General features: G+C 47.9%; 1 protein-coding gene across 9 annotated transcripts in view; it reads left to right on the forward strand.

Moving 5' to 3' along the window:
- EXD3 (exonuclease 3'-5' domain containing 3) overlaps positions 1-15912 on the forward strand; it is a 252916-nt gene that overhangs the window by 67705 nt on the left and 169299 nt on the right. For 7 of the 9 annotated variants that reach the window (XM_071453773.1, XM_071453772.1, XM_071453777.1 and 4 more), the window contains 3 exons: positions 8269-8333; positions 12717-12884; positions 14104-14271. The exons of 1 other annotated variant lie outside the window; for it this stretch is intronic. In XM_071453773.1, coding sequence (XP_071309874.1) covers positions 8269-8333; positions 12717-12884; positions 14104-14271 — 401 coding nt within the window. The remainder of the gene's footprint in view (positions 1-8268; positions 8334-12716; positions 12885-14103; positions 14272-15912) is intronic. One more of the 9 variants, XM_071453779.1, reaches the window with a different exon arrangement.

The following is a 15912-nucleotide window of genomic DNA, read 5'->3' on the forward strand; positions in this document are numbered from 1 at the left end:
GGCCCTAGCTCTGAAGGGCACCCTCTGCTCCCGTGCTGGGTGTGGTGCCCAGGTGTTGTAAGGGAGGGGATTCTGCCCCTCTGCCCTGCTCAGGTGAGACCCCACCTGCAGAGCTGCCCCAGCCCTGGGCCCAGCACAGGGAGGAGCTGGAGCTGCTGGAGAGATCCAGAGGAGGCCATGGAGCTGCTCCAGGGCTGGAGCCCCTCTGCTCTGGAGCCAGGCTGGGAGAGCTGGGGATGCTCACCTGGAGAGGAGAAGCTCCAAGGAGAGCTCAGAGCCCCTGCCAGGGCCTGAAGGGGCTCCAGGAGAGCTGGAGAGGGACTGGGGACAAGGGATGGAGGGACAGGACCCAGGGAATGGCTCCCACTGCCAGAGGGCAGGGATGGATGGGATGTTGGGAATTAGGAATTGTTCCCTGTGAGGGTGGGCAGGCCCTGGCACAGGTGCCCAGAGCAGCTGGGGCTGCCCCTGGATCCCTGGCAGTGCCCAAGACCAGGCTGGGCAGGGCTGGGAGCAGCCTGGAACAGTGGGAGGTGTCCCTGCCATGGCAGGGGTGGAATGGGATGGGCTGTAATGTCCCTTCCAGCCCAGACCAGTCTGGGATTCCGTGCTGTTGCTCACGTGTCTGTACACTCTGGGAGGGAGAGGAATGTGGATGCTCTTGGGGCTGATGTGGGGAGAGGGGGAGGAAAGCCCCTGTTTGCAGCACAGGGGTGGGGCTGTGCTGAGCCTGCCCTGCCCCACAGAGCCTGGGGAGCAGCTCTCCAGGCTCTCCATTGACAAAAAGCACTAAGGAAATAAGAGGGCAATGTCACTGCCTGTTGTGCTCAGCCAAGCGAGCCTTCTCTTTTAATGAGAGTGCACTTTGTTTGATCTGAGCTTTTTGGGGGGGAAATGATGAATTTTAGCCATTAGGAAAACAAAAGGCATGGTTATTTGTAAGGATTGTTTTATAAGAAGCATATGTGTGCTTTATTATTCTTGTGCTTGAAGTGTGGGGATTGTTTTCAGTTGGGACGCTGCAGTAGAAGAATGTGAACTTCTGACTCACTTAGAAATCGAGCATGTATTAGCCAAATGCTGAGGTTCCTATTATGTTTTCATAACTCAAATTTCTCAGAATGGAAAGGATCTCACTTGCCCTTACTTAGAGAATGATTTTTGTTGCCATTGAGAAAGGCTGGCTTCTTTTCTAGAAAAACTTCTCTTGCTTTCAATATACTGTTCATTTCCCTTTTCCTTCTCCAGCAGGGCAGTTTCTCCATGTTCTGTCTGTGCACCTCATTCTCCCCCATATTTCTGTTTGAGCTCCTAATTCTGCCTTTTCAATAATGATGTAGTTAGCAGCACAGACAAGGTATGGCTTCACAGAGTGATCCCAGGAAAGTGTGGGCTCAGCTAATGGCACCTGAGGAATTCTGGCTTTTGTCTAGAAGAACCAAGTGAGGAACATGAGGTGAGTATTGCCTGCAGAGCCAGATGCAGCCCCAGCCATTCTGTGGTTGTGTGCTTGGTGTAAGCTTATGCAGGGGTATTAGAGAACACACATTCAGTAGGACTAATTCTGTGACACATGACTGCATGTTGGCACATTAACAGAGTAGTTCCAAACCAGAGTCTCGTGGAGGAATTGCTGGCCTGTACCTTGCAAGGTGCATCATCGAGTTTGAAGTTTCTGTTAAACCAAGTCTGTCTGGAAGATGATAAAGAGCCACAAAAAGATAAGCCTCTAGATACGGACCTCCTCCCTAAAGTGAAGCAAAATATTTCCTGCTGAGTGAAACAGCCATCTCAGTTGGATTGGAATAAAGCTTTGCCCCTGCTCTCAGTACAGGCAGAGAACTGGGCTGGAGTAATCACTCTGAGCTGACTTTTCCATCTGGCCTGTGAACAAAACATAAACTGGTTCTGCAGTTCCCAGGGATGCCTGGGCCAGCTTGTGGCAGTGTGTTAGGTGATGTGACCTCTTTATTTCAGAGCCAATCCCAGCTGTGGGAATCTTCATCGCTGTGGAAAGGCCACAGGGGCAGGCGAGCAGGAGGTGGCTGTCTTCACTGGGCTGGAGAAACAGAGCAGTCACAGCTGGCTGATGAATGAAGAAATGTGGAACCATTCATCTTATACAAGGTTTCTGGTGACAGAATGAGCTGATGTTCAAAGTCAGGTGATTGCAAGTGAGGAACTCAGAGCATTTTGGGATATCTTCCCCTCCTGTTTGATGTAGATCCTCCCACTGATTGCATTAATACAGAAGGGGGATCCAGATGTGTGGATGAAGAGCTGAAGAAACAGTAAGAAAAGTCTTTCTTTCCCTTGGTGAACCTGGACTCCCAGACCTCCCCAAAGGCTCTGTCTTTAATGTTAAAATTGCAGGGGAGGTGTGTGGTGTGAGGAGCTCAGGACTGTGGTCGCTGGTGTGGTTCCTTCCCTCCCGAGATGGGAAGGGCTTGGTGCAGCTGAGTTCAAAGCTCTGTGGATCAGCAAATGGCAGCTCAAACTGGACACTGAGCCAAGGCTGCAGTGAGCCAGACAGGCCAAATAATGAAGGACTCTCTGCATCTTCTTGCTTCATTTCCTTGCTGCAGGAGTTCAGTAAATGCACAGTTAGCCATTCTCATCATATCTGCCTTCTGTGGGAGGCACAGTGAAGGAATGGGTTGCTGGGATGGGAAGAGAGTCTTGGAGCTCTGGAAATGGTGCTCAAGCAGAGCAATATATTGTTTCTGAAATGAAATAGTTTTGTGACATCTGATCCTCTTGTAAATTTGGCTCGGTTGGATTCAGTGGTGGAAGTGGAGCAGCCTGTGCTGGCAGCATTCCCTGTCCCTGCTACCTGAGCACTGCAGGGGAGCACCTCTGGCTGCTTGCAGTCCTTATGGGGGACTCATCGCTGCAGTCAGTGGGGATTGGGATCAATCACCAAGTGCTGACTCACACTAATAAACTGAAAGGTTTATTTATGTTACATGTGCTCATTAGAGGGGGCACAGAATGAACACCTGGAAGGTGTCACAATCTGTGGGTTTCTATAGAGGAATTTTGTACCTTTTTAATTTGATCAGCTTATCCTCAGCAGTTCAAATTTAGGCACTAGAAAATGTATCCATTCATTTTTGCTCCATGTAAGTGATATTATTTCTGTGCCTGTTCTTCTGCAAAACCAGCACACACTTACTGTGAGCTGCAGCCCCTTCTGAACAAAATTGAGACAAACTAGGTTTGGATAAGAGACTTTGATTAATTCACACATAACACACAATTTATTTGTCCTCAGCTGCAATTTAAATGACCCAGAGTGGGTGTGCCCCTCATGCTGCTGGGACAGGAGAGGGTGAATGGCTGTGTTCACCCAAACCCCCAGTTTTTACATTGTCTTCATTGAGGTATTGGAGCTTTTAAGTCCAAATGAGCCACCTGCCCTAAGGGGGTCATGGAAATACCTTGAATTTTAGTTTTCCTTTCAGAACTACATCTCAAAGACATGTTGACATAAGCAAGAGTTTTCACTGATAACAGATTCTGGGGATTTATTGGGGCAGACGGCACACAAAACAATAAGTAATAGTAAAAATTCACTGGTTGTCTACTGGGTGGGTTGGATATTCCATTAAACATTTATTAAAATTCAGTTAACTTGCAGGACGGGGGACAAGCTGGCTGCCTTAAGAAAACAACCATTGTAGGGCAGCAGAGGGACAGCACCAATGTCTGCCCTGGGCCAGGGACAGGAGCCAGGGCACGGCTGGGGCTGGGCCAGGGCAGCTCAGGCTGGAGCTCAGGGCAAGGTTCTTCCCCCAGAGGGTGCTGGCACTGCCCAGGCTCCCCAGGGAATGGGCACGGCCCCGAGGCTGCCAGAGCTCCAGGAGCCTTTGGGCAGCGCTGCCAGGGATGCCCAGGCTGGGGTTGCTGGGACAGGGGCTGGGCAGGGACAGGGGTGGCACTGGATGATCCCTGTGGGTCCCTCTCAGCTCAGGACATTTTGTGATTCCATAAATTTGTAATTCATAATTAACATTTTGTTCTTGACTTTTCCTGTCCATGGCTTTCAGCTGTGACAGTTTGAGGGCTGTGACCCTGCATTTCAGTCATTTTTTCCACCTTCTTTGGGGTTGCTTTTTTTCATTCAGTGTCTTCTGCTGACTGTAATTCTTCCAGGTCTTGGGCCACAAGACATTTAATGGCTTTGGGCACAAAGAGAAAGTGTCAGGAGGTTTTTTCCTTGGGAAATTTCCTCCTCTGGGGTTGGATGTCATCCTTTCCTCAGTTTCAGCTGCACTGGTGAATAATGCAGCAGAATTTTGCAAGGACACCACTGAAAACCTCACCAGCAAATCCAGTGCTTACCTCAGCAGCCCCCAGGCACTGCTTTTGTTGTGATCACAGAAGGGTTTGAGTGATGGATGCACAAAGGAAATGGAGAGAATGAACAGAAAGTAGTTTATGGTTTTCCTCAAAGACACTTTTCTAGCTCAAAAATATAAGCCTTGTGGTTTATATGGTTTTGAAATGTAACCACAGATCTTGAGAACTGGAAGACATTTGATTTACCGTCTCCTGCAATTTTGGTACCAGGTTCAGGCAGAACTCATTCATTTTCAGAATGAAAAACAGTTAAAGGAAATATATTAATGTAAAATGTTTAAAACAGGAACATGCTACTGGGAGAAACTGTCAGTGCCAAAACTTGAGGTCTTTTGTGTCTTGTTGGAGTTGGTGCAGATGTGTCTTTTTGAGATCTCCACCAAAGTGCTCTAACCTTGATTTGGTGAGGCTTTTCCAGCTGTTTTCATGTCTGCAACCCCCTTTTTTTGGGAGCTGTGAAGGGTCAGTGCCAGACTGAGCACCTTCTCTTGAGCTCAGTGTAGGAACTTGGAAGGGCTCAGCTGCCTGGGACACGTCTCCTGCTCACAGCTGGAGCAGGGAGACCTGGTTTCTCTGACTTTCCACACTGGGTTTTTTTTTTTTTTTGGGGGGGGGGGGGGGGTTGGTTTGGTTGGTTGGTTGGTTGGTTGGTTGGTTGTTTTTCTGTTTTTGCTGGTTTTTCTTGTTTTTATTTTGCTCATAGTATGCCCCTTGCTAATAGCTGGATGTAGGAGACTCTGCAGGACTGAAGTTCTCTTTAGCAGTGGAACTTCTGGGTGTCCTTGGTGGGAATGATGGGGTTTTTCTGGCCACCATGCCCCATACTTGCCTTGTTCTTGTCCAGAGCTGAGCCCAGATGCCCTTGTGGTACAGTTCTGACCATCTGCTTTTCAGTCCCTTTGCTTTATCCCTCCTTCCCTTATACTTCTCTCTTGCTCCCTGCTGTATGGAGCAGCCACAAGATCTCCAGGTTTTTCTGGAAGGATTGTGAAACTCCCTGTATGGTCCTGTTGTTTTTCCTTGGATGTCCTGGTATTACTTTATTACTAATTCTCTTCTTCCTTCACGATGTGGATGGGCAGCTACCTGTATGGTATCCCACCAGAGTATAGCAGTAGTCATTGATTAATTTTCATTTTTCACACTCTGGGGGTGCCAGGAGAACTGTGAGGACAGTCCTCCAAAGAGGTCCTGCAGGAGACAGAGCAGATGAGTTGTTAATTTCTTTCAGGAGACCTTCACACTTCCATCTTCTGTCTCATCTGGAGAGTAACTGGATGCAGCAGCTCCAGGTGCAGCAGGAGCTGCAGTTTCCTCCCTCTGCTGGATGAGACAAGGGCACGAGGTGGCTTTGCTCTCCTGTTTATGTCTGGCTCTGAGAGCAGCTGCTCATGGGTTATTTTGTTATGTTCAGCCCCTGACTGTGCCTCATCCTTAGATTGCCAGAAGCCTCACCAGGTGAGGAACAGCTCTGTGCAGACACCAGCAGATTTCTCGGTTTCTCTCCTTGTTCAATCCCTGCCCTCTGTCATTGTGCAGCCATTCCCCCTTGTCCTGTCCCTCCAGGCCCTTGTCCCATGTCCCTGTCCAGCTCTCCTGGAGTCCCTTTGGACACTGGAAGGGGCTCTGAGGTCTCCCTGGAGCCTTCTCCTCTGGAGTCTCTCCAGCAGGTCCGTGTCCCTCCTGTGCTGAGGAGTGGATGCTGTGCTCCGGGGTGCTCTGTGGAAATAACCCAGCTCCGGGTGTGTGCAGAGCCTGGCTCTGGGGCAGGGAAGGTGTCCCTGTGGCTGCTCAGTGTCACGCTGGCAGCACTGACCTGCTGGAACTGACTGCAGAGATGTTTTCCTCCTGCTGTGTCAGCTCGGGTTTCAGTGGCAGGGAGGTAAGGTAGGAAACAGTCAGTAGAAAAGGGCTGGGTTTGTTGACTGAGGTTTAGAAAGCTTTTAACAAGTTGAATTATTGGTTGTATGTGAAGTGAAACACTGCTCTCCTAACTGCTCTCATTTCCTGTATCATTCCAGCCTGTTCCCTGCATTAATTACAGCTCAGATTTACAGTGTATTTGGTTACACACTGCATTGCATTCTCATTTTTTTTTCCTCTGTGTGTATAAATTTCTTTGGGAGTCAGGCCAAGAGGAGAGTGTGCAGATATGCGCACACACACATGGACTGAATTTGACTGTAATTTGCTAATTTACTAGGGAGAAGAGATCTGGCTTTTCTTCTGTTTTGGTGTAAAAAGAGCCTTTTCTTTTTCCAAAGGAGGAGCAGTAGCTGAGAACAGCCAGTGTTTGGAGAGTTCAACATTTCAGAACAACCAGAGATGAGAGAAAATATTATCTTGTGAATTGTAAATGTGGCATTTTTAATTTGGCTGGTGTTTCCCAGAGGTTAGTGGATAATGGGAATATTATCATGCTCTTGGCTCAACCAGTAATCAGCTTGCTACTTCAAGTATTTTATAAATGCAGTGCCTCAGAGTTCAGCTGGATGAGGTAGAGCCTTTCACAGCTGAAGGAGTTTTTTGTGACCTGAAATATGAAGTGCGATGAGATACTGAGCATGAAATCTAGCATTTGGAAATGAGCTCTTTCGGAATTGTAAAACACAGAAGGTGGTTAAAAGGAAGTTTCCTTTTCAGTTTAACATTTTTCTTTTGGCTGTATGAAAACATAAGAGGAGGTGCATTAGGAGGATTGGTTTGGAGAGTTCATTCAGATTTTTAAATTCATTCTTCACATTTTAACTGTTGATGCTGCAGATGATTTTCATTCAGAATATTTTGTGTCGTGGTTTCATAAGTAAATGATTGTGAATTAAGTAGAATCAGATATCAAACATGTTACTGCTTTTAAAATGAAATATTCCTAAACAATTGCTTTAGAAGTACTGGTGTGATGAATATTGCTCTGATGAATAATGGTATGATGACTGTATGAGGAGTGATAACACACAAAAGAACAACTGAAGGCAAGTTCTGCAATAACTAGGTGAAAAGAAAGAGGAAAATTCCAAATTACCTTATTTTGAAACATTTGATCCTTCTTTGTTTAGCCTTGCCACTTATCACAGCAGCCTTTCATTGTCCCTCTTGCCTGAATCCCCCTGCAGCCCAATTGTTGTCCAGCCTGGCAGGGCAGCAGCCCTGGGCACACCCAGGGCCCTGTTCTGGCCCAAAGTCACCCTCCTCCATCCCAGCTGGCCAAGAGCTTCCACTGCAGAGCCAGGCCTTGAAATCTCCTGTGCTGATCATCCCTCCCCACCTAGGCTGGCTCTCCCAGGAGCCTGCAGCTCTCCCTGGGGAGGGTGGGGTGGGCAGGGCTTGGCTGGAGCTGCCCAGCACAGCCTGGGAGTGCAGGAACCAGGGGTGCTGAGTTGAATCCTGCCGGCCCCGCACAGCCTGGGAGTGCAGGAGCAGGGGTGCTGAGTTAAATCCTGCCCAGCACAGCCTGGGAGTGCAGGAACCAGGGGTGCTGAGTTAAATCCTGCCCAGCACAGCCTGGGAGTGCAGGAACCAGGGGTGCTGAGTTGAATCCTGCCCAGCACAGCCTGGGAGTGCAGGAACCAGGGGTGCTGAGTTAAATCCTGCCCAGCACAGCCTGGGAGTGCAGGAGCAGGGGTGCTGAGTTAAATCCTGCCTGCCCAGCACAGTCTGGGAGTGCAGGGGTGCTGAGTTAAAGCCTGCCTGGCTGCCGGCTGGGATTTTGTCAGGATTTCAGAGTGCAGGGTTTTACACACTAATCCTGACTGGCAGTTGGAGCTTGGTGCTTTCCAGCATGGAGTAGCAGATTTCTCTGGGGTGAAACAATGCCCTAGTGTGTCTGAGCTGCCTCTACAGAGCCAATAAATCTGTTTTGTTTTGTTTTGTTTTTCTCCCTCCTTTTCTCTCTTCCCCCTCCTGCAGGCCAGGACCCACTCGTACTGCTGAAAACCCTTCAGCTCCTCTGGACAAAGCAGGAGCTGGGCAAGGTAAGGCTGAGCCCTGCCCACAGCAGCTCTGGATGCTGAGCATGTCCAGGCACAGGACGCCGGGTCAGACCCGCCAGCCTTCAGGGCTGCTTTCATTCCAGCACTCAGGGGAAGAGCCTCTGCATTTGCAGCTACAAGTGAAAAGAAAAGGTAGCTTTGTGTGATGGGGAGCAGCTCAGGGGCTCCTAGGAAAGAGCTGGAGTTTCCAGGGCTGAGTTACAGAAGGAAAGAAAATCAGAGTTGCTTTTGTTTTGTTTTAAACGCTTTTTTTGTCCATTAAATGGAGGATCTTGGGGGGGAAGGGGAAGAATATTGCTGGTAGCTGAAAAAAATGAGAGTTGAATTTGGTAGGGAAGTGTTTTTTGCCAATTGGGTATATCAAAGCTTTCATATTTAAAGTATCCTTTTTTTTTTTTTTCTGAATTGGTTTGGTTTTGCCTTTTAGAGTGGTGAATGCAATTTACACTGGTGTCTAAAATTAGTGCTGTTATTTTTATACGGCACAACCTATGGGCTCTACACTGAGATTTTTCATAGGCAGTAAAATACATTTAATCTAAGTTTGGAAGCTTGAAAACTAGCAAAACCAGCAGATGCAGGGTTGAGTTTTCCATGTTTAACTCTGTGCTGCTTAGGCAGGTTCAGAAGTGAAATGGTTCCTTTTCTAGGAGGCCCAGAGCCCTGCAGCTCCCACATAACCACGTGGAGCATCTCCTGTGTGGAGTGGCCAGCGTGGCTGAGGACCTGGTGGACGTGCTCCATCCTGGGTGTCTGCAGTGCTTACTCACTGTCCTGGGCTGCTGCTCTTAGACTTTCCATTACTGTTGGTCTGTGGTTGCCAGCTGGAATAAACAACTGGAAACCCAGTGTGAGAGGTGCCTTTCCAAATGGTCACTCACTGGCGGAGACTTGAGCTCAGCAACTCTGAAACCTTGAGCTTTCCATCAAGTTCTGTTAGAGTTGGTGGAAAAAAAATATTGTCCTTTAGGTCTGGAGGGTAGTTAATCCCACAAAACAACAGCAGGAAAGAGAAATCATCAAAATCTCTGCACTGGCTACTCTGGGATATGTATGTGGATTGGGAAGAAAAATACTCTGGAAAAGAAGAAGCCTCCCATGGACGTGTCCTTTGGCAGAGAGCACTGCAGTGATTCTGCTGGGGATAGGAAAGCTGGAGGATCCCCAGGAGCTGTGGAATCACAGACTGGTTTAGGTTGGGAAGGAATTTAAGGCTCATCCAATGCCACCCCTGCCATGGGCAGGGACACCTCCACTGTCCCAGGCTGCTCCCAGCCCTGTCCAGCCTGGCCTTGGGCACTGCCAGGGATCCAGGGGCAGCCCCAGCTGCTCTGGGCACCCTGTGCCAGGGCCTGCCCACCCTCACAGGGAACAATTCCTAATTCCCAATATCCCATCCATCCCTGCCCTCTGGCAGTGGGAGCCATTCCCTGGGTCCTGTCCCTCCATCCCTTGTCCCCAGTCCCTCTCCAGCTCTCCTGGAGCCCCTTCAGGCCCTGGCAGGGGCTCTGAGCTCTCCCTGGAGCTTCTCCTCTCCAGGTGAGCACCCCCAGCTCTCCCAGCCTGGCTCCAGAGCAGAAGGGCTCCAGCCCTCAGACCAACTTAGTGGCCTCTTTTAGATTAATTCCTACAGCTCCATGTCTTTCCTCTGTTGGCCACCCCAGTGTCACCTGGGCTTTGCAGGTCCCCAGGGGGTTTGCAGGTGTGTCCCCCCTCCAGGCTGTGTGCTGAGCAGTAAGGTGTTTCTCAGCTTGGAGGCTGCCCAAGGAAAGCCTTTCTGGAGCAATGGGGAGGGCTGTAGTGAGCCCAGCTTCTGTGGGGGGGCACAACAGGAATGTCCCAGTGGGTTCTGACTTGTGCTTGTCACACTCTCACCAGGACGGGCTGAGCCGTGCCCAGGGCTGTGCACCCACAGAAAGTGCAGGCTCTGTTTTGAGGGGCTGGGCTGCTCTGCCCTCTGTGTGCAGCTCAGGTGGGTTTTGCTGCTGCTGCCCCCCAAATGTCCAGCCCCAATAACTGAGGTAAGTTGACTCAAGTCCAGCTCAGCTGCCCCAATGGCAGGTAAGGGGCAGCAGCTTCTCTGCCTCTTGCTGTGTGTGCCTGTAGGTCAGTACTGTCCATAGCTGGGGGAAATCAGCCCCTTGGTCTCAAATCAGTGACCATGGGCAGGAATGTGTCTGCCAGGGTGTGACCCTGGTTCTGGAACATGGGTACAAGAAGTGGTCATTTCCTACATAGGTATGACAGTTTGGGAATAACCAGGAAGCATCAGCAGACTGCCCGGAGCTGTGGGACTAGAAAGAGGGAATCAAAGCTGAATAAAGGACTGTGTAGTTTGAGCATCAGCAACATTTTCCTATTCCCATGATCTGTCAGGCTGTAGAAATCCCCCCAAGGAGCATTCCCTGCCATGGGAATCAATTGAAATGGAAATGGCAATTAGAAAAAAGTTTGAGAGGAATCCCTCTCTGGCAGAGGGACGAGCCAGGCAGCACAGCACTCTTTCCTCTCTGATTTAGGTGTCTCATGCCCTTTTTGTTCTCTGCCTTTCCCCCTCAGACTATAGATGCCCTAGCTGAAGGCTTGCTGGGAGGTTTGGAAGGAGGCTTTTTCCCAGCTCATCACAGTCTCACTGTATGAAGGCCAGACTCAGACAGACGAGCACAGTTCATGCTGCCGGCGATGGTGTCAGTGCTGGGAGCTGCTCTGCCTGTGCCAGCAGGACCTGGTGTCTGCTGGAGCCCATCCTGCCAGAGCCCAGGCTCAGATTCCAGCCCAAGGAGGAGCTGAGCGGGGTGGTGGAAGCTCCAAATGTGCTGAAGTGGGCCTTTTTGGGGGGAAGAAAAGCCATTTCCAAACAGTGCAGTGGAGTTGGCGAGTTGCTTTGTTTTCCTTTGGCTGTTGTATTGGATGTTTGTGGTTGGATCAGAGCTCATCTTTGCCTTCTGCTGCATCTCCCAGCAAAGTTGGAGCCCTGTGTTTAACATTGCAAACTCTTGCCACAGGGAAAATTACTTAGAGGGAGAAATCTCTTATCTAAAGTCCCATCTCCGTTAGTCATCAGCTTTTTCATACTGCCTTTATAGCCTACTGAGAAAAAAACAGTTTCTGTCATAAACCATAGGTTCTGTGGGTTTTCCAGACATGAAAGACACTCTGGAAAACAACTGTCTTCCAGTAAAAATTGTCAATGAATAAAAAAAGAAAAAATTCATTGGCAAATTTTCTGTAGATTTTATTTTGTTTTCCTGTTGCTCTTCAAACTTTATATTGTTTCCATTGGAAGCTCTGAATGGGGCCATGAATCCAGTAAATTACAAGTGCTGGTTGCAGCAGGAATGAGCATCTTTTGGATTTGGCTTTTTAGCCAGAAAAGAAAGAGAGCAGCTGCTCTCAGTGATTTCTTGTTTTCTGTCTCTGCTCTCGCCCTGCTCCACGCTGGTGATGTTCCATGCAGTGAGAGGTCCTGTGTGGGTACTGAGGATGCCACCTCCTCACCCTGCCAACCCTCCCAGCTCCCTGGAAACTACTTCTAATGTAAACATTATAGAGATACTGCTCAGTACTGCTAATTTATCACTTCTACCAGATGGGGAGTAAGTAGCCTATTAACATTCACAAAGTGAGGGTCCAATTCCTTCACATTTCTAAACACATCACCCTGGGATTCCTAAGATTTATGGCATGGAGTTTTCCCATGTTCTGAGCCCCTTTGTGGGGCCTTTAGGCTCATGGAGGTGTGCAGGGGCAGGAGGTGCTCAGGGAGCTTTTAGGGGAAGGGGCATAGATCTGGAGGATGACAATCTGACAGAATTTGAACTCATATTTCATTCACTTTGATCTGAGTGTAAAATCCAAACTAATTTGAGACTCCCAAATATTCTGATCATGGGCACTATTGTGGCTGAAGTGGGCATAAGGTCAAATGTGCAGGTTTGTGGTGCAGCCATGAGGAGGGGTTCTTGTACTACACCTTGCAGGTATCTTAGAAGACCAGGAGGTTTTTGAGCCCACTCCTCTACCTTCAATATTGCCATTTTCCCAATAACACCCCTCTCTCCAGCTCACTTCTCCCCCTCCCCCAAATCCCAAGCCCCTTTGTCTGCCCCACAGAACAACTTCTCTGTCTTTATGGGATAATTAGTGTGGACAATTGCTGCTTTTCCCATTGGGTTTGAGGTGCAGTGAGCCATGAAGGAATCTGTAATGACATGAAAAGTCACTGCAGGCGCGGATGGTGGCTGAATAGCAACAGTTACCTCTCTGAATAGATTAAATTAAAAAATAAAGCTTTGTGTTCAGCTGGGGGAAGGGAGGATTCACTAATCTTTTTGTACATGACAATGTGGTTTTGTATCTCGGCAGCTCAAGGAAGAAATCAGGCGGGGCTTTGCCAGACTGGAGGACCCTTTGGCAGGACTCCTGGCCATGCTGGAGAGCAGCAGTGATTGGAAAGGGAAAGGGCATTCCCTGGGGTATTGCATCACCACGGAGCTGCAGCTTTGGATAAAAGCACATCCTGCTGTCCCACAGGTTAGAAAAAGAGAAAGTAAGAGAACTGGGAGAGAGGAGAGAGCAATTGATTGCAACGTTCCTCAAGTATCTCTAGTTTCACTTTATTCCAAAGTCCAGTATCTTCTCTGTAGTCTTATACAGAGTGTGACAAGGTGTGAAACACAGTGAGATGTTATCTGTGGCATGCTGGCCTGAAAATAAAATCATACTGGGAGATGTGCTGCCAGAGCTGTTTCCCGTCCAAAGCTGGGATTTCATCTCTCCAGATCAAACCACTTCGATCGAGCATTGCTCTTGCAGCCTTTCCAGGCTGGAGGCTCTCCCACTGGAACCCACATCCCTGCTGTCAGGAGAAACCCAGTTGCAGAAATCTGCTCTGTGTGTTCTTCCAGCTCTGCAAATAGAAGCCAGTTACTTTAGGATTGCTTAATTCCTGCCATATGGTGGGAATGCAGAAAATGGGAACAGCCTGCCTTTTCAGCAGCTGGATGATTAGTTCTGTAAAGTTGGGTCATCAGATTATATGTCCTAATGTTTACCATTCCTTCTGCCTTCAGATATTCTGACCTACTGAGATTTTCTCTTTTCTGTGAGCTTTTGGCTCTGAACTGCAGGATACTTTTATATTTGTGTTGCTTCCTTTCCCATTTTTCCAAATGGCTCTGGTTAGATGTTGGGCTCTACCATTACAGGATCGGTGAAGTGCTACTGGCACCAAAATTCCTGTGTCATGAGTGAATGTTCATGTGGGAGCACAAGGATTTAAATACCTGTGTCTGTGCATCTTTTGATGGTGCTTTTGCTTTCCCTACCCTTCATGCACCCAGCAGCAAGCCTGGGAATGAAAATTGAATTCTTATGTCTGATAGGTGAGATCTCCCTGGAGGGGAGTCGCTGGATTCAAAGATTTTCTTCTGGGAACTAGGGGGGAGAATTTCTGAAGAGCTCTGTTAGCACAGAGGGCATTTTTCCAGTTTCAGATTTTACTTTTGCACAAGGCCCTATCCCTTCTCCAGAATTACCCCATAAACATTTCATGTTCTTAAAGTGGGTGCTGTGGAAAAAATGTGTATCATATTGTTGTGATTTCTGCCTGCAGACTCCATGGGGAAATCGGAGAATCCCTTCCAGAGGAATTCGCTTGCTCTGTTTAAACAAGCTGTGCTTTCAACCACCGTTGAATCGCAGCCATCTTTACCAAACCTGTGTTTGATTGTTTTTTGGTTGTTTTTTGAAGTCTGGCACCAAGCTGAAGAAGCTGCAGGCCCGTGTGCTCGGAATGCTCTCCCAGTGCCCAGCTAATCTGCTTGACCCCCTGATTAGCATTTACCAGCTCCACACAGCAGACCGGAACTATTTGCTTGAACATGTCAGTCATCTTTATCTCCAGGGCAATTACAAAGAGGTGGGTCATGTCTTTCAAATAAATTTACCTTGCCAGCTCTCTGTGAATGTCTGTGTCCTTTTTTTTGGATGCATTTCAATGTGAATTCCATTTCATCCCAGCAGCTGCACGCTGTGAATGCTGCAGCTTAATGTGCTCTTCCCATGTACAGGAGCAGCCTGGGCTCAACCTTGGCTTTTCTGTTGACTGAGGGCAGAATGCCTGGGAATCCTCCCTCCACTGCTTTGCTGACCTTTGAAAGTAATGGGTTAATAGGCTTTAATTTGGAGAATTTAAGGGGATGGTTGTATTATTTTTTGTTTTCCTTGTCCTTAGCAAGAAATGAAGGGATTTTTTAGTCCTTTGTCATAGACCTGCTGTGCTACCTCCAGCCCACCTGCAGCCAGAGGGCTTGGAAAACCTCACTAGTCCCAGGTGATTGCCCCAACCTTAGGTCTCAGTTGGAGGAGTTTTGAAGCCTCTTTACCACTGAGGCTCATATTCTAAATGTGTAAAACCTCCTGTGTCTGTGTCTGGGTGGTTGACACAGGCAGGAGTTCACCAGGCCCAGGATCTGGTGTGCTCTACCCTGTTTTACAGCACTGCAGCATCTCCAGCATGGTTGCCCCATCCCTGGAATTGTTCCAGGCCAGCTTGGACAGGGCTTGGAGCAACCTGGGGTAGAGGAAGGTGTCCCTGCCCATGGTAGGGGGTGGAACTGAATGGTCTTGAAGGTCCCTCCCAACAATTCTATGATCTTTCTTTTTTAAAGGCAAAAGGGTTTGTTTTTCTCCCAGAAGCATGGTTCGTTTGGATGGTATATAACAACTTGACCTTGTTAAGCAAAAGTAAAAATTAAAATAGCATTTTTTAAATCTTAAAAATAGCAATCATAAAATCCTGAAATTCTTCAGTACAGCTGAATTCCCAGGTCACATCCTGGAATCCCATTCTTTTTGATTTCTTTCAATACTGAAACAAAGATATTTTGTATTTGGTTCGAAGTTCCCTGGTAGCTGCTTGAGACTTAGTCTTGTGCTCAAAAAGTTTTTGAATGTGACTATTTGACAATTACAACATGAAGAAATGTCTTATTTGATTATATTCAAGTAGGATTTTTAGGTTCGTGGCTCCAAAAATATTTGTTGTTTTCATTAGAAATACAGTTCTTTCTAGATCCAGCTTTGGAAAGCTCTAGATTTTTTGGTGGAATTGTTGTTGTTTTTTCTTCCACAGCAGAGATCATTTACTGTTCATTCCCAGTGTAAAGAATAGGAAACCTCAACAGCTTCTCACTCTCAGCCATAGCTTTCTTCTAGCTTTCTTTTGTTACCCGAAGGATGAATAGAATTCCCTTCAAAAATAACAGGACGTCTTTTACTGCCTTTGGGGACTGAACATGCCTAAGTCAAGCTCACCCCAAACAACCTGGAGCTGGGGCTCTGAGCATTGCAGTGGCTGTGAGTGTCCATCTGTCCTTCTCTTCCCCATCTCTCAGCTGGGGCAGTGAAGCAGACTCACATGTAGGATTGTTGGTTCTTCAGTCTCTCATCTGAAAGGATAGAAATCCATACAAATCCTGACTGTCATTATTTATTTTCTTGCTGTGTTTGCAATAAAACACCAGGCATTTTACAGTTCAGTACTTAAAAGGGTTTATAA

The sequence above is a fragment of the Agelaius tricolor genome, unplaced genomic scaffold (genome assembly GCF_023055355.1).
Source record: "Agelaius tricolor isolate 1412-34295 unplaced genomic scaffold, bAgeTri1.0.p SCAF_37, whole genome shotgun sequence".
NCBI classification, from domain to species: Eukaryota; Metazoa; Chordata; class Aves; order Passeriformes; family Icteridae; genus Agelaius; species Agelaius tricolor.